Source organism: Mastigoproctus giganteus, chromosome 12 (genome assembly GCF_048544385.1).
Source record: "Mastigoproctus giganteus isolate SK-2022 chromosome 12, ASM4854438v1, whole genome shotgun sequence".
In the NCBI taxonomy this organism is placed as follows: domain Eukaryota; kingdom Metazoa; phylum Arthropoda; class Arachnida; order Uropygi; family Thelyphonidae; genus Mastigoproctus; species Mastigoproctus giganteus.
In genome coordinates this window covers 9874159-9892775 of record NC_143586.1, presented here as the reverse complement: position 1 = coordinate 9892775, position 18617 = coordinate 9874159, and the positions used below count along the sequence as shown (strand labels likewise).

At 37.3% G+C, this 18617-nt stretch overlaps 1 protein-coding gene across 1 annotated transcript in view; it reads left to right on the top strand.

Moving 5' to 3' along the window:
* Positions 1–18617, top strand: part of LOC150076668 (aldehyde dehydrogenase family 16 member A1-like) — a 111334-nt gene that overhangs the window by 11474 nt on the left and 81243 nt on the right. The window contains exons 4-5 of the mRNA XM_090386600.1: positions 1083–1242; positions 11157–11418. Of these exons, the coding sequence (XP_090242726.1) occupies positions 1083–1242; positions 11157–11418 (422 nt within the window). The remainder of the gene's footprint in view (positions 1–1082; positions 1243–11156; positions 11419–18617) is intronic.

Here is an 18617-nt window from a genome sequence, read left to right as displayed (position 1 = left end):
ATATCTGTGAACATACAAAATTATAGGAGAAAAGTGTTAATGACTGTATATTTATATATTAACATTTATATGCCTCCAGATGCATGAAAAATGAAAGAGCTCTATTTCTTTTATGTCCAGAAAAATGTCATTTATTTTTGATAACTGCTAAGTTAGCCAAAATGGAAATTAAAATTTTGCTAGTTCACGAACACTTATGTACAGTAGACTGTCGAAATAACGGCACATTGAAATCGGATGTTTACATACAGCACAGATGTCTTGCAGTGTTGAAAAAAAAAAACTGCAATTCACATGATTACTGTATTTGTTTACATTCGCCATTTTGAAAGTGAATTCTGTACTGATATCATGGCTTATCCCACTGTTTTATGTTTATTTTAAATTAAAAACCCCTCACTATGGCTTCTAAAGTTAATAAACCTGATACAGAGAAGAAAAGAACAACATTAAAGCTTAGAGACAAACTTGATATAATCCAAACTATTACATTAGGGTCACCCAAAGAGTTAATTCATATACCCATGTGCATTATGCCTCTAAATTGCATGTGATCTCTGGTTGATTTGCCTGTTTTGCTGGACGAAAACCCCAGTTTCTGGGGGGGGGGACCTTGCTATCTACACCTGAGATGGACTAACTCATCCACAGAGTGAAAAGGGCTCATAAAGATTCCTTACATCTACAGGATTAGAACTCGGACCTTTTCTACCATGTGAGGAGGACGGTGATGATACCACTGTGCTACCGTGCAGACTAAACTTGATGTAATAATACAAAATAAAACAGGGTGTAAGCAGGAGTGTATTAATGGCAGAATATAAATTTGGGTCATCAAAATCTTTATATTTTTTTATGTGCAGTTAATAAAATTGCATTCTTAATCTCTCTTATTTTTTATTTAGCCTCATTATTTCTGCATTAAATATATAAAAATAAAACTTTGTGTATAATGGAAAAATCTAAATAACAGAACCTCGAATCCCGGAAGGTGCCGTTATTCTGAAAGTGTACTGTACATTACAACCAATTATGTATATAAATTTTTTAACAGCTCTTACATTTTTGTCTTTTTTTTTTAGGTGTTGTTGGAGTGATTACAGAAGATTACAACAACCCCCTTCTAATGCTGTGTTGGAGGATTGGGTCTGCATTAGCAACTGGAAATTCAGTTATTTTGATGCCAAAAATTAACACTTGTTTGTCTGCTCTTTTGTTTGCTGAGACATGTCAATTAGTAGGGTAAGCAAAGGAACATTGCTATCTATTCACTTTCTAGCTTCCATTCCCACGTATTCACTGTCTTTTCCACACCTCATTCTTCTTTCTTTTTTTTAAATAAGGAAAGTGAAAAGATTGGAATAGTCTAATATGATATTAGTGTAGCTATAATCATACACTACCTATAAAATCTAGTGTTTTAAGGATATAATAACCCAAACTCATTTTTTCTTGTTTTTTTATTCTTGTGGGTCATGCATAAATGAGCAGTTGAAAATAAAATTTATTAATTTTATAAGTAGCCTTGTGCAGACGAAATTTTTCTGCTCCTGGAATAGAGAGGTTTTTTCTGTTTTATTAGTGTAAATTGGCATATTAACTTATTTTCTAGAGTAGCTTTATGTTCCTAGTTACGATACTTAGTTTAAAGTTTAACTTAGATAGTGATTTTGTAGATATTACTTAGTATTGGTAAGGGTATCAAATCCATGTGTTACAAGTTGCAGCTGAACAAAAAGTTTTTTAGCCATATTTAGCCGTTTTATTGACCAATTGTTATATTAAATTATTTTCTATAAGTAGCTTATAGACCTAGTCAGGATCCTTAGTTTATTCTGAATTGACACAGCGAGATTTGGAAGTTAATTAATACTTTATTTGAGTGTCCATAGATTTACCGTTCGTAACCTGCTGCATTTGTTATACGATACAACGTTATATCCTGAACTAGACAGCATTAGCTTAGTATAGTATAGTATATAATATAATATTGTCAATTAATCAGTAAAATCTATTAATCTTGTTAAACTTCATTGTCAATTAAATTGTACTTTTTAACTAAATACATATAACGACTTAGATTACAAACGTAACATAATTAATTAATACATACCTTGATACGGAAGTTATATGAACGGAATATGTAGATAATACTCAATACTGAAAAATATATATAGCATTATAATTGTGTTGGGATACAAGTTTAGGGTTATAATTTTGTACTTAAATTGAAATTTTATTGAAATTAAATTGAAATCATGACTCAGAGCAGCAAAGCAAAAGACTCAAGCTAATGGGAGTGCTGTGGCTCAGGGGAGAACTGAGGGCGGCAGTTGACCTCTGTATCACAGGCTTTTAAAATGCACTGCTTGCTTGATGTTTGTGGAGCAATTGGGTAGGACATGATATTGCCATGGGTGATGTCTTTGTGTGTGTGTGCGATGTAAGGAGTGTAAGGAAATCAGGCGACAATTCAGCGTTGTTATGGGCCTATATGAAAGCTTGAAGGACAGGGTGGATGCCCTCATAGGATCTAAATTGAGTGGCCCATCAAGCTGTCAGCTGCCCACATCAATGCCAGAGCTTGCACTTGGTCATCAGGCAACACAGCGGCAACCCCCAAGGCAGAGTGCGCTGGTCCCACAGGAACTAGTAGTTGTTGATGACTCTATTGTCAGAGAAACGGGGAACATGCTTTGTAAAAAGGATAGGTGGAACAGGGCCAGGGTATGTCTGCCAGGGGCAAAGGTTGATGACATTGTAGAGCGGATATCATCTTTTAAGGGCACAAAAGGTGATATAGTTGTACACATTGGTACTAATGATATTAAGAGTAGGAGACCGGCAGAATTACTTAACAAGTACAGGTCACTGTTGAAAAAAAAAAAAAAGCCATGAATTTGAATGTGTCTGCAATTCTGCTCAGACACGATAGGAGGGAGTATATGATGAGAGCCTTGTCGATCAATTCAGTCCTGGAAAGCTTGTACACACGGCTCAAGGGGTAGAATTTTTTTCAGCCTGGTTTGTACTTGTTAACAGAGGAGACTGCTTCTACAGGCATGGGATATATATATATATTATTATTTATTTTTTTTTTTTTTGGCTGATGCTGCATAAGCTTGCTTTCTTGCATCATATGGACATCATATGCCTCTACTAATCCTAATTTAGAAATGGAAACATTTAATTGCTCTATATGTCTCTGCCTGCTTGTACACCCATCCACCTACTCTTCCTCTCCTGTCCTATCTGTCTGTCTATCTTAAATGAGTAGTAAAAAAAAATGTATAAGAAAGGAAAAATGGTAAAGCTGTCATCAGTGGCTGTTATACAATCATATTACAGAAACTTAACTAATATACATAAAGTAAGAATGTGCCATTCACATGGGAAGTCAAGTAAGTAAAAAAAAAAAAAAATTCTGGATGTTGCAGAATGAGTCCTTTCCAAAAAGTAATTTAAAATAATTACTTATTAATAAAAAATACCAATAAGTATAAATTTATAATAATATCAATGAATAGAAATTTAGCTTCCATGATGGCACCATGTCCAAATTGTGCGCAGTATCACTATGAATGAAAATAAAAGCTAACCACAATATTGAGGCCATTGAGCATGTGGGCCACCAATATTCTGTTGTGTTTGCAGGTTTTTTAGTGCATCTCTCAGTTCATCTGCTTGGATTTTTTTAATGTTTGAAATGCAGTGTTATTTCCTTTAACATTGCAATTATTATTTCTAATTATTTCCTTTCTGCATTAATTATCCCCTTTCTGCATTATTAGCCTTGTGGCCTTTCAAAGAAATGGGACAATGTTGTCTATTGTTTATTTTTGTGTGTCATAACATTGTGTTGGTTTATTTCCATTTATATTGATATTTCATGCAATTTTAACTTAGTGCCATCATGGAGTTGCTAGTAAATTTCTTTTAATTGGCATTTTTATAAATTTATAATAAATGGTATGTTTTATTAATTGGCAATTATTTAAAATTATTTGTTGAATGTATTTCTTCTGCAACACCCTTGCAGAAATAATGTTCTTATATTGCTATAGTTATGAACTGGTTTATTTTAAAATATTTATTTGGTCTTTTAAATACTTATTTATCTTTCTTTGTAGCAATTGATAGGTTTCTTTACTGTTACACAAAAATGACTGAGTGTTATGATTCAATCTGACATGAATTTTCAGTCAACACTCCTGATAGTCCATATGCTGAGTCTCATATTTAGTTTACCCTAATATTTCTTATGAATCCTTCAAATAGGGCTGGATTTAAACTTTTTGTGGCCCTAAGCTATAACATATATGAGGTCCTTCTCCCTCCACAAAATAACAGAGAGGAAGGGCCACATACCATGGAATCAGTTTCCCTTTTTCCCCTCTTAAGATATAAATTTCCCATGAAAAGGGAAATTTCTCTCCAGTTGACAACACTGATACTCATATTTGCAATTAACTCAATTTCATGTATACTCATCACACACAACACACATATATGGAGTCAGTACAGCTGATGCATGCACCAGTTCAATCTGAACCCAAAAGGCCACACTACTTTCTCATTCTACCATTTACTGTTATCATTGTTAGCAAGCAAGCCGCTTGAAGTAACAACTGATTGGTGATTAACATTGATAGTAAAAATCATAACAAGACATCATAATTTTGTATGATGTTCGCAGTTCACCTGTGAAAATATTAAAAAAGAAAAGATTTTTTTTTAAGATGGAGTAAGACCCTAGGCTGTAACTTATTTAGCTTATATGTAAATCCAGCCCTGCTTTCAAAGAATACAATCGAATTGAGTACCTCTAGGTACCTCAGATGACAACCTGATAGTGGTCTCTTCTCAGTGCAGCCTTTCTCTCATGGCTATTCTGAGCCTCATGTTGTTTGACATTACAAGAATACAAAATGCAGTCATCTGCAAGATTCCTATCTTCTTTTCCTTGATTGGATTACAGATTTAAATCTTCTGATGTCAATGTTTGCCCAGATCATGTCAGTGAAATTATTCTTGTAGGAATGAAATACTTTATTCCCCACTCCCTTAAAATCTTGTCCTTTATCTGAACCTTTGTTTTCCAATAAATCTACTCAGGCTGTTCAAAATAAGTATGTTGCATATCACAATTGCCTTGTATCCAAATCTGTGCTTCATTTTTTGCCTACACTAAAGCTTGCAACATTAGTAAAGCAGTTATGAATCATTCCAAACTAGATTTTGAACAGGCTAAAAGTAGAAAACTTGCTTCTTGTACAAACTGTAGCTGAGCATTCTGCTTTCTTCACAAAGCTGTTGGCCTCAATTTATGTCCATTTGTATTCCCACCTACTTTGAAAAATGCACAATGTTATAATTTGATAGTATGAACCAGAGCTATAATGCTCAATATGTTCTACGTTGATATCAATATTTGTAAAAGAATAAGAGAAGTTTACCTGAATATGATACGTAGAACACTTCCGTATGATACTTTCCAGAATTAAAACGAAAACAATTAAAAAAATCAAAATCTTACATTACAGTAAGAAATAATTAATAGTAATTAAAAACCAAATGAACACAATTAAGAATCAATTTAATGCAATTAAAAATTAATTTAAAAATTAATTTAATGAAAAAAGTTGCAAAATGATTTTCCTTCCTGAAGCTGACAATGCTTTTCAATTGTATGTCATGATCACAAGAACAGAAATTCATTTTCTGTATGATACTCTCCAGAAAATTCATTTCTGGAGAGTATCATACGGAAGTGATCTATGTATCATGTTGAGGTAAACTTCTCTTATTCTTTTACAAACAATAATGATATAGCACTCAGCATTTAGCTTTCATCCTTAATTTACTTGAGTTTTTTAACCTCTGTATCCGAAAACAATTTCACATATTGTGGATATTTCTCGTGACCAGGTTTTCAGTTTATTCATTCACACTACTTACATACCCACCAATAGTGCCAACTATTGGCAAGGGATGCAAAGAAAAACAACAAAAAGTTCTTTACTTATGTAAACTCTAGAAGGAAGGGGATGAATCAGATTGGTCCACTTGATATCGATGGGTCAACTGTTGATGATCCTGCTCAGGTAGCTAACAAACTAAATGAATATTTTGCATCGACATTCACACATGAGGAGTTATTCAGCGAGAGGAATGCCAGAGGTGTATTCAACTCTGGCAGTAAGCTAGAGAATCTTGTAATAACTGAGAGTAAAGTGGAGGAGAAATTGGTGAAGATAAACACAAGAAAGGCACCTGGGGTGGATGGGATCTATCCAGTTATATTAAAGGAGGCAGCAAAGGAAGTAAGCAAGCCCTTGGCCATAATTATAAGAGCTTCCTTGGACTCAGGGGAGGTACCCATGGACTGGAGACATGCAAATGTGACCCCAATTCACAAAGGAGGATCAAAGGCTGACACAAGTAATTATAGACCTGTGAGTTTAACTTCTGTTCCTGGAAAATTAATGGAGGCACTGGTTAAAGAAACACTGCAGGATCATCTAGACAAGACTTCAGTTATAGCTCGGACACAGCATGGTTTTGTTAAGGGGAAGTCTTGCCTGACCAATTTGATTGGATACTATGATGCAGTCACAAAAGAACTGGATACAGGGAATAACTTTGATATTATATACTTGGATCTTAGAAAGGCTTTTGATACTGTTGCACATGGAAGACTGCTGCACAAATTGGAGCAGGGTGGCATTGGAGGCAAATTGCTGCTATGGATAAAGGGGTGGTTGAGGGGGATAAGACAGAGAGTGGTAATCAATGGACACTGCTCATCGTGGATAATGTTATTAGTGGAGTCCCTCAGGATTCAGTATTGGGTCCATTATTGTTTTCTGTATTTATAAATGATATTGATGATGGTATATCAAGTTTAATGTCCAAGTTTGCAGACGATACGAAGGTTGGCAGGGTTGTCAAGGACACTACTGACACTATGCTGCCGCAACAGGATCTGGAAAGGTTGAGCAGATGGGCTGAGAGATGGCAAATGAAGTTTAACATTGACAAATGTAAAATACTACATATGGGAAACAGCAACCCCAGAGCAATGTATCAACTCTGTGGTACTACACTGACAGTGGTAGAGAATGAAAGGGACCTGGGGGTGGTAGTGCAGGCAGATATGAAGTTCTCTGAGCAGTGCAGATGGGCTGCAAGAGTAGCTCATGGTGTATTGTCAATGATATATGGGAATTTTTCTAGCAGGGATAAGGAGGTGATTATTCCCTTGTATAAGGCAATGGTCAGGCCACACCTAGAGTACTGTATACAGGCCTGGAGGCCTCATTTCAAGAAAGATGTAGAGCTGCTGGAACGAGTACAGAGAAGGACAACAAAATTAGTGAATGGCACAAAGGGGTGCTCTTACGAAGAAAGGCTTAAGTTTTGCAAATTACAGTGTCTGGAGACTAGGCACCAACGAGGTGATCTGATAGAGGTGTATAAAGCCTTGAATGGTTTGAGCATGCTCAATGCTGATGGGATTCTTCCTCTTGCTCAGAATAACCACCTGAGAGGGCATAAATTCAAATTGAGGAAAGACAGATGTAGGATAGACGTGGCGGAAATTTGCCTTTAGCCAGCGGGTGGGTGGTTGGTGGAACAGACTTCCATCCCTTGTCGTGGAAGTTGATAGCCTAAATAAGTTTAAGGCTCAGCTGGACAGGTATTTCGAACGAACAGAGGGGTGAAGTGGAAGTGGTTATTTTTTATTTATTTATATTTTTTTTTGGCTGATGCTGCATAAGCTTGCTTTCTTGCATCAAATGCCTCTATTAATGCTAATGCTAATTAGTGGTATGAGTTGTGGCATATATTTCATATAAATATTTATATACCCTCCCTTAAAGTGCTTTTTATTTAACCCTTTTGCATTTAAGACCACACAGCCTTTTGTGAATGGAGTACATTCATATATTCATGAGACAGTGAGGGAAGATAGCAAACCTTTAGCCATAATTATGAGAGCATCCTCAGATTTAGGGGAGGCCCCATGGACTGGAGATGTGCAAATGTATCCCCAATTCACAAAGGGGGTTCAAAGGGTGATGCAAATAATTGTGGACCTATTAGTTTAGCTTCTGTTTTGGTTCACTGGTTAAAGAGTTGACACAGGATCACCTAGACAAGACTGCAGTAATAGTTCAGATGCTGCGTTGGTTTGCTAAGGGGAAGTCTTGTCTGACCAATTTGGTTGGATACTACAATGTGGTCACAAAGGAACTAGATGCAGAAAATAATTTTGGTATCATGTATTTGGATTTCAGGAAAGCTTTTGATATTGTTGCATGTGAAAAACTTCTGAAAAAACTGGAGTGGTATGGCATTAAGGGCAAGTTGTTTCTGCTGCATGCCTCTTCTACAGATACTTTCATGGGCGCTGTTCTTCTGAATTGGATTCTATAATTCCCGCTCTCTCTTTCAAAAAAGTCAGAACACATGCTGCCACCAGCCAACATCCATTTACTCCAACTCCAAACTCACAGAACTAACTTTTCATCTTCCTCGTTTATTCATTCAACTGCCATTTTCTGGAACAACCTTCCTTCTTATGTATTTCCTGAAAATTACAGTCTACAGACGTTGAAGTCCAATGTCAACAAATATCTTCTTTTGTCTTCTCAACCTCCAACCCAAGCACAGTACTAAGTACTATAGGTTCTAATACCTCTCGTGTTTGGGGTTTACATAAAAAAAAAAAAAAAAAAGTTGCTGCAATAGATAAAGGGATGGTTCAGTGGGAAATGGCAGAGAGTAGTAATAAATGGACTCTGCTCTATGTGGACTAATGTTATTAGTGGAGTCTCCCTGGGTTCGGTGCTGGGTCCATTGTTATTTTATGTATTTATCAATGATATCAATGCAGGCATTAGCATTAGTAGAGGCATACAATGCAAGAAAGCAAGCTTATGCAGCATCAGCCAAAAAAAAACTCTCATTTCTCCCTCAATTCATTCCAAATGCCTATCCAGCTCAGCGTTAAATTTATTTAGGCTGTCAATTTCCACAACAAAAGACGGAAGTCTGTTCTACCAATCAACCACCCGCTGGCTAAAGGCAAACTTCCGCACATCCATTCTACAACTGTCTTTCCTTAATTTGAATTTATGCCCCCTCAGATTCGTAATCTGAATAAGAGGAAGAATCCCATCAGCATTCAGCTTACTCAATCCATTCAATGCCTTTTACACCTCAAATGGGTTGAGCAAGCTGAATGCTGATGGGATTCTTCCTCTTGCTCAGATTAATCTGAATAAGAGGAAGAATCTCATCCTGAATAAGAGGAAGAATCCCATCCTGAATAAGAGGAAGAATCCCATCAGCATTCAGCTTGCTCAACCCATTCAATGCCTTTTACACCTCAAATGGGTTGAGCAAGCTGAATGCTGATGGAATTCTTCCTCTTGCTCAGATTAAGAACCTGAGGGGGCATAGATTCAAATTAAGGAAAGACAGTGGTAGAATGGATGTGTGGAAGTTTGCCTTTAGCCAGTGGGTGGTTGATTGGTGAAACAGACTTCCATCTTTTGTTGTGGAAGTTGACAGCCTAGATAAATTTAAGGCTGAGCTGGACGGGCATTTGGAATGAATGGAGGGGTAAATGGGAGTTTTTTTTTGGCTGATGCTGCATAAGCTTGCTTTCTTGCATCGTATGCCTCTACTAATGCTAATGCTAATACCTTCATCAATATCATTGATAAATACACAAAATAACAATGGGCCCAGCACCGAACCTTGGAGGAATCAACTAATAACATTAGTCCATGTAGAGCCAGTATATCAGGCTTAATGTCCAAATGTGCAGATGACAAAGGTTGGCAAGGTTGTTAATGACACTAAAGACAGTATGCTACTACAACAGGATCTAGAAATGTTAGGCAGATGGACTGAGAAGTGGCAACTGAAGTTTAACATTGACAAATGCAAAGTACTTCATATGGGTAGAAGTAACCCATAAGAATGAAAAAGACCTGGGGGGTAATTGTGTTGTCAGATATGAAGTTCTCCGAGCAGTGCAGACAGACTGCCAGAGCAGGTCATGGAGTTTTGTCAATGATATATATGAATTTTTCTAACAGAGACAAGCAGGTGATTATCCCTTTGCATAAGGCAATGGGCAGGCCACATCTTGAGTACTGCATACAGGTCTGGAGGCCTCATTTTAGGAAGGATGTAGAGTTGCTAGAATGAGTACAGAGAAGGGCAACAAGGTTGGTGAGTGGAACAAAGGGGGTGCACTTACAAAGAAAGGCTTAAGTTCTGCAAGTTGCAGCATCTGGAGACTAGGCACCTGCGAGGTGATCTGATTGAGGTGTACAAGGCCTTGAATGGCTTGAGCAGGCTCAATGCTGACAGGATACGTCTCCTTGCTCAGACTAAAAACCTGAGGGCATAGATTCAAATTGAGGAAAGACAGTTGTAGAATAGATGTGTGGAAGTGTGCCCTTAGCAAGCGGGTAGTTGATTGCTGGAAGACTTCCATCTGTTGTTGTAGAAGTTGATAGCTGAAATAAATTTAAGGCTGAACTGGACAAACATTTGGAGTGACCAGATGGGCAAAATGGGAAGGATTTTTTTTTTTGACTGATTCTGTATAAGCTTGCTTTCTTACATTTTATGCCACAACTGATGCTAATGCTAATATGTGTATATTTTGATGATTATTTTTTTTGCAGTATCTGTACATATACAATTTTTTTTTTTATCCTTGCAACTTACTCTGTACGATTTTATAAAACATAAGCCATCAGAAGCTATCAAAACAGCTTAAAATAATATGTGAAGTGAACAGCAGTGCCATAAATTTTTATAGCAATCACTGTATATTTTGTTAGTTAGTTGCTTTCAGATAAGAAAATGTGAAGCTACTCATATGCAGCATAGATGATCTGTTTGATATACATGTATGCCCACAGTCTCCAAAGAGTTTATACCAAACACATTAAGCAATGTAACAGAGAAGCTAAAGAAGCAACAGTCATAACAACAAATAAACTTATACCTTATAATACAGCTCTGTTTCTGACAAGTGTTTTAGTATTTTTCTCCAAGTGTTTTTGTGACAAGTGTTTTAGTATTTTTCTCCTTGTCTGTATAATTTTCTTGTTTATTCTGTTGTGTAGGCTTCCTGCTGGCATTATCAACGTAGTACCATACCACTTAGGAACAACTATTTCTCACTTGACTTCCAATGACAGTGTGAGGAAAATAGTATTCACTGGCTCGCCTGGGCTAGGAAGAGAAATACGATGTCAAACAGCTGGAAAAGATAAACATCTGACTTTGCAGATTGGGGGAAGGCCAACTATTATCATACTTGCATCAGCAGATCTTCACAGTGCTGCTCTAGGTGTTATAGAATCACTCAAGTTTAATGATATACAGGCGAGTTTCTTTGTTTTTTGTTTTTTTCTATGTATATTTGAATTTTCTCTAAAATGATGACTGATCATGCTAAAAAAATATTCTAAGAAATGAGTCAGAAATTATCACAGTTGGGCACTTAAAAAATAACATTTTTTCATGATCTATCTTTGAACAAAATCTTTTGTAATAGTATATTAGTTTTTCCACATGTTAATCACTTTGAAACTTTAGATCCAACCACTGTAGCCTAAAGGAATTCATAAAGACCTCTTCAATCAGTACATCATTCACCAATCTTAGGTAGAAGGTGCAGAGTTCCCCCATACGTTTTTTGAGTTCTTCAGCAAATATTACATGCATATTAGCCCCCTGAAAGCATGGTGTACAAATATAATATAGTATTAGTAGCAAATGGTCCAAAAAAGCAAGCTTATACAGCATCAGCCAAAAAAAAAAAAAAAAAAAACTTTCCATTTTCACCTATCCAACCCTCCAATAATTTGTATATTTCTTCCTTAATCTATTCAATCTATGCACTTCCACAACAACAGATGGAATTTTTTTCCAGCAATCAACCAACCGCTGACTAAAGGCAAATTTGACACATCTATATCTATTTGCAACTGTCCTTCCTCAATTTCAGTTTGTGTCCCTAGTTATAAAGACAGTGGCAGGTCACCTGATAGGTTCCCACATACAATTTCTGAATGAAGACCATAAGAAGAAAAGTTTGACTATATTTAGAAAGAAAGAAAAATTTTCAGATTTTTAATTGTTGCTTAGCAGTTAATGCAGAGACAATATTTTCGAGGTCACCTGTCAGGTGACTGATCACTGCCATTGCTAGATTTACAGGAGGGCTTATATCCAAATGTGTATGAATGAACACATTTACAAGAGCCCTTTTAAATTGGTGTTGACAGCATGTCATCAGTACTCCCCTCCAGCTGTCAGTGGTTATACAAATTCTAATTATAAGGAACTATAATGATTATAAATTATCAAATGAAATTCTTGATTCTTGTGTTTGCCCTTTTCAAGGACCAATTTATCCAGACTTTCTGGACATTAACATCACTGAGAAACTGTATATACTCTTGTAATAGCAGACTCTGCCTAACCTTATTATCAACTATGCACTTGGGTGAGTTGGGTGCGAGAGTACAAGTGAACAGGCGAAGTTTTTACGGGCTCCAGAAAATAGAGAAGTTTTGCTTTTTTATTGACTTAAATTGACATATTAATTTATTTTTTAGAGTTGCTTTATATTCCTAGTAACAATACTTTAGTTTAATTTGAATTTAGATAGAGATTTTGTAGGTTATTACTTAGTATCGGTAAGGGTACAGGTTTTGAACATGTGTTGAACAGGTTTTGCAGCTCCCGCGAATGAAAAGTTTTTAATTATACTTAGCCACTTTATTGACTTAATTGTTAGATTAAATTATTTCTATAAGTAGCTTATAGACCTAGTCAAGCTCCGTGGTTTATTTTGAATTTAGATAGCATGAGTTGGAAAGTAAATAATACCTTGTGTCTGTAGATTAACCGTTCGTAATTGCCACCATTGTTATGTGATACAACGTGTGCACCGAACTAGATAGCGTAAGGTCTAACGGAAAACTAGATAGCGAGGATAGTAGTATCAATTAATCAGTAAAATTTATTAATCTTATTAAATTTCATTGTCAATTGAATTGTACTTTAACTAAATAAATATAGCGACCTAGTTTTTAGAAACGTAACATCATATATTAATATATATAAGTTGACAAGGGATAAGAAAGTCATATAACGTAACTCGGAGATAACATTCGATACAGAAATATATATATATATAGTGTTATAACTGCATTGGGATATAAGTTTAGGATTATATTTTGTATTGGAATTTTATTGAACTTGAATGGAAATCATTATTATTATTATTATTAATAGCCATATAGTACAAGGAAGCCTGAGGCTTATGCTGCACCAGCCAAGAAAAAAAAAAAAAAAAAAAAAATTCTGAGTTACCCTGAGAGAGAGAGAGAGAGAGAGAGAGAGAGAGAGAGAGAGAGAGAAGTAGAAGGGAATCACCAAGAAAGAGAAGAATGATGATATCCAGCTCAGGACCTTGGTGTGCCAAGCCCATACTCACTAGATGTGAGCCCCTGGGGTGATGACTCAGACCAGAGCAGCAAAGCAAAAGGCTCAAACTAATGGAAGTGTGTGGCTCAGGGGAGAACAGAGGGGGCAGTTATCCTCTGAATCACATTCTATTGAAATGCACTGTTTGTTTGATGTTTGTGGAGCATTCAGGAACGGGACATGATATTGCCAAGGGGTATGTCTTTGTGTGTGTGCGTGATGTAAGGACTGCGAGGAAATCAGGCACCATTCAGCATTGTTATGGGCTTATACGAGAGCTTGAAGGACAGGGGTGAATTCCCTCGAAGGATTTAAATTGAGGGGCCAATCAAGCTCTCAGCTGCCCACATCAATGCCAGAGCTTGCACTTGAACATCACGCAACACAGCGGCAAACCCCAGGGCAGAATGCGCTGGTCCCAAATGAACTAGTTGTTGTAGGTGACTCTATTGTCATGGAAACGGGGAACATATTGTGCAAAAAGAATAGATGGAACAGGACCAGGGTATGTCTGCCAGGGGCAAACGTTGATGACGTTGTAGAGCAGATATCATCTTTTAAGGACACAAAGGGTCATATTGTTGTACACGTTGGAACTTAATGATATTAAGAGTAGGAAACTGGCCGATTTACTTAAAAACTACAAGTCAATGCTGAAAAAAAGCCGTGAGTTAGGGTTGAATTTGAAAGTGTCTGCAATTCTGCCCAGACACGATAGGAGGGAGTATATGATGAGAGCCTTGTCGATCAATTCAGCCCTGGAGAGATTGTGCAAGGCTCAAGGGGTAGAATTTTTCTCAGCCTGGTCTGTGCTTGTTAAAAGGAGAGACTGCTTCTGCAGGGATGGGATACACTTAAATAGAAAGGATGCAAGAATATTTGCTGATGCTATCGAGGCAGAGTTAGATGGGTCGAAAAACTGCTAGCTTGGGGGGCATACACAGACTAATAGATTAACAGCAGCTGCTGGCAGAGGTAAAAGTGATACTTGCACTACTTCTATTGAAATGCAATTGAGCAGCAGCCTGGAAAGCAAGGCAATGGGGATTTCCAGGACTGCTGGGAGTCATAGTGGAACATGTAAATACATGGGCTGTGTTAGGGTTACTAAGAGTAGAAACAGGTGCATGTAAACTTGCATGTATACCAATGCCAGGAGTAAAGTTAATAAATTTGATGAGCTTGAAGTGATAGTCAAGACATCAAAGGCAGATATTATTGGGATATCAGAGACATGGAGTCACACAGACATAAGCAGTGCAGAACTGGATTTTGGGAAGTACAATGTGTACAGAAAGGGAGGAGGGGTTATGATGTTTGTTAAGAAACACATAAAGTCTAAGGAAGTGCATCCAATTGATGTTGGTGGACAATGCAATGTTGAGTCTGTTTGGTGTGACATAAGCACTGGGAAAGGAAGAATGAGAGTAAGTGTGTGTGTTATAGGCCAAATGAATCTGATGAGTATAATGAGCAATTGTGCAGAGAAATAGTGGGCCAGTAAATCAGAGTCTCTTATAATGGGAGATTTTAATTTCCCAGAGATTGACTGGAATTTGTGGGTTGGTCACTCACACACTAGCAAGGCTTTTGTGGATTTATTCGATGATTGTTTTCTACAGCAGAATGTTCGGGAGACAGTTAGAGGGAGTAATATTCTTGATCTGATTATCAGTAGTGATTCTTCATGCATCAAGAATCTGCAGATAAAGGAAGCACTACGTGGCAGTGATCACAGTGTGCTGAAGTGGGATTTACTCAAAGAAGTAACTACCATCAAAGGTAAAGGGAAGGGTTTTTGCTTTTGTAAAGGTGACTACAGTGGTCTGAGACAGTATTTAAATTCTATACAGTGGGACCAACTGATGATGTTACCAACAGTAAATTCAAAATGGGAAGCATTCAAAGAATTAATCTTGGAAGCTACTAGGCTTTTCATACCAACAAAGAAATATTGTTCAAGATTTAGGCCAAAATGGATGTCAAATGAACTAATTAGACATGTGACAGAGAAGAAAAATGCATGGGATACATATAAATTAACATGTGACACAGAGCCTATGATAGATATAAGCTGGTCTGTAACCAAATTACAATGGAGGTTACGCAGGCGAAGGCAGATTACGAGAAATCTTTGGCAAAGGATGAAAAGAAAAACAGCAAAGAGTCCTTTACTTATGTAAACTCTAGAAGAAAGGGAATGAATCAGATTGGTCCGCTTGATATTGATGGTTCAACTGTTGATGATCCTGTTCAGGAAGCTAACAAACTAAATGAATATTTTGCATCTACATTCACACATAAGGAGTTATTCAGGGAGGGGAATGCCAGAGGTGTATTCAACTCTGGCAGTAAGCTAGATAATCTTGTAATAACTGAGAGTAAAGTGGAGGAGAAATTGTTGAAGATAAACATAAGGAATTCACCTGGGGTGGATGGAATCTCTCCAGTTATTAAAGGAGGTGGCAAAGGAAGTAAGAAAACCCTTAACCATAATTATGAGAGCTTCCCTGGACTCATGGGAGGTACCCATGGACTGGAGATCTGCAAATGTGACCCCAATCCACAAAGGAGGATCAAAGGGAGACACATGTAATTACAGACCTGCTGGTTTAACTTCTGTTCCAGGGAAATTAATGGAGGCACTGGTTAAAAGCATTGCAGGATCATCTAGACAAGACTTCATTTATAGCTCGGATACAGAATGGGTTTGTTAAGGGGAAGGCTTGTTTGACTAATTTAATTGGATACTATGATTTAGTCACAAAGGAACGGCATGCAAAGAATACCTTTGATATCATATTTTTGGATCTTAGTAGTAGTGGTGGCATGTGATGCAAGAAAGCAAGTGTATGAGCTTATGCAGCATCAGCCAAAAAAAAAAAAAAAAAAAAAATCACACCATTCCCTCCAAATGCCTGTCCAGTTCCTCCTTAAATTTATTTAACCTATCAACTTCCACAACGACAGATGGAAGTTTGTTCCAGCAATTAACCACCCGCTGGCTAAAGGAAAATTTCCGCACATCTATTCTACATCTGTCTTTTCTTAATTTGAATTTATGCCCACTTAGGTTCGTAATCTGAACAAGTGGAAGGATCCCATCAGAATTCAGCGTGCTCAACCCATTCAAGCCCTTATACACCTCAATCAAATCACCGTGCAGGTGCCTAGTCTCCATCCACTGCAATTTGCAGAACTTAAAGCCTTTCTTGGTAAGAGGATCAAACATATAGGAATTTTGCTAGCAGGAAAAAGGAGGTGATTGTCCCTCTGCATCCTTCCTAAAATGAGGCCTCCAGACCTGTACGCAGTACTCAAGGAGTGCCCTGACCATTGCCTTATACAGAGGGACAATCACCTTTTCCCTGCTAGCAAGATTCCTATATATCATTAACAAAAACCCCATGACCTGCCCTGGCAGCCTGTCTGCATTGCTCAGAAAACTTCATATCTGACTGCACAATTATTCCCAGGTTTTTTTCATTTTCTACCACCTTAAGTGTAGTACCACACGGTATGTTTCTCTGGGGTTACTTCTACCCATATGCAGTACTTTGCATTTGTCATGGTTAAACTTCAGTTGCCACTTCTTAGCCCATCTGCCCAAATTTTTTAGATCCTGTTGCAGTAGCACACTGCCATTACTGTTATTAACAACCCTGCCAACCTTTGTATCATCTGCAAACTTCAACACTAAGCCTGATATACCTTCATTAATATCAGGACCCAACACCAAACCCTGTGGGACTCCACTAATAACATTAGTCCAACACGAGCAGCACCCATTGATTACCACCCTCTGTCTTCTCCCACTCAACCATCCTTTTATCCATTGTAGCAACTTACCATTAATACCGTTCTGCTCCAATTTGTACAATAGTCTTCCATGTGCAACATTTTTAAAAGCTTTCATGAAATCCAAATATATGATATAAAAATTATTTTTTGCATCCAGTTCTTTTGTAACCCCATCATAATATCCTATCAAATTTGTCAGACAAGACCTTCCTTTAACAAACCCATGCGGTGTCTGAATTATTGCTGCAGTCTTGTCTAGATGATCCTGCAATGCATCTTTAATCAGTGACTCCATTATTTTATCCGGAACAGAGGTTAAACTAACTGGTCTGTAATTACTCGTGTCACCCTTTGATCCCCCTTTGTGAATTGGGGATATATTTGCACATCCCCAGTCTGTGGGGACCTCCCCTGAGTCCAAGGATGCTTTCATAATTATGGCTAAAGGTTTGCTTAGTTGCTTTGCCGCCTCCTTTAATATAACTGGATAGATCCCATCCACCCCAGGTGACTTTCTTATGTTTAACTTCAACAATTTCTCCTCCACTTTGCTCTCAGTTATTACAAAATCGTTAAGCACCCTGCTACAATTTGATAACCTTCTGCCATTTTCAAACCTTAATAACTCCTCATGTGTGAATGTATATGCAAAATACTCATTCAGTTTGTTTGCTATCTGAGCAGGATCGTCAACAGTCGAACCATCGATATCGAGTGGACCAATCAGAATCATCCCCTTCCTTTTAGAGATTATATAAGTAAAGAAATCCTTGCTGTTTTTCTTAGCATCCTTTGCCAAAGGTTTCTCGTAATCTGCCTTCGCCTGCCTAACCTCCTTTGTGACCTGATTACAGACTAGCTTATATCTGCCATCGGCTTCTGGGTTGCTTGATAATTTATATGCATCCCATTCATTTTTCTTCTCTGTCATAAGTCTCATTAGTTCGTTTGATAACCATTTAAAACTTGAACCTTGAACAATATTTCTTAATAGGTATGAAACTTTTAGTAGCTTCCAAGATTAATTCCTTGAATGCTTCCCACTTAGAATTTACTGTTGGTAACATCGTCAGTTGATCTCACAGTACAGAATTTAAAAACTGTCTGAGACCAGTTTAAAATCTTAAAAAAACCTTAAAATATTAGAAAGGCCTTTGATACTGTTACAAATGGAAGACTGCTGCTCAAATTGGTGCGGTGTGGCATTGGAGGCAAATTGCTGCTATGTATAAAGGGATGGTTGAGTGGGAGAAGACAGAGAGTGGTAATCAATGGACACTGCTCTT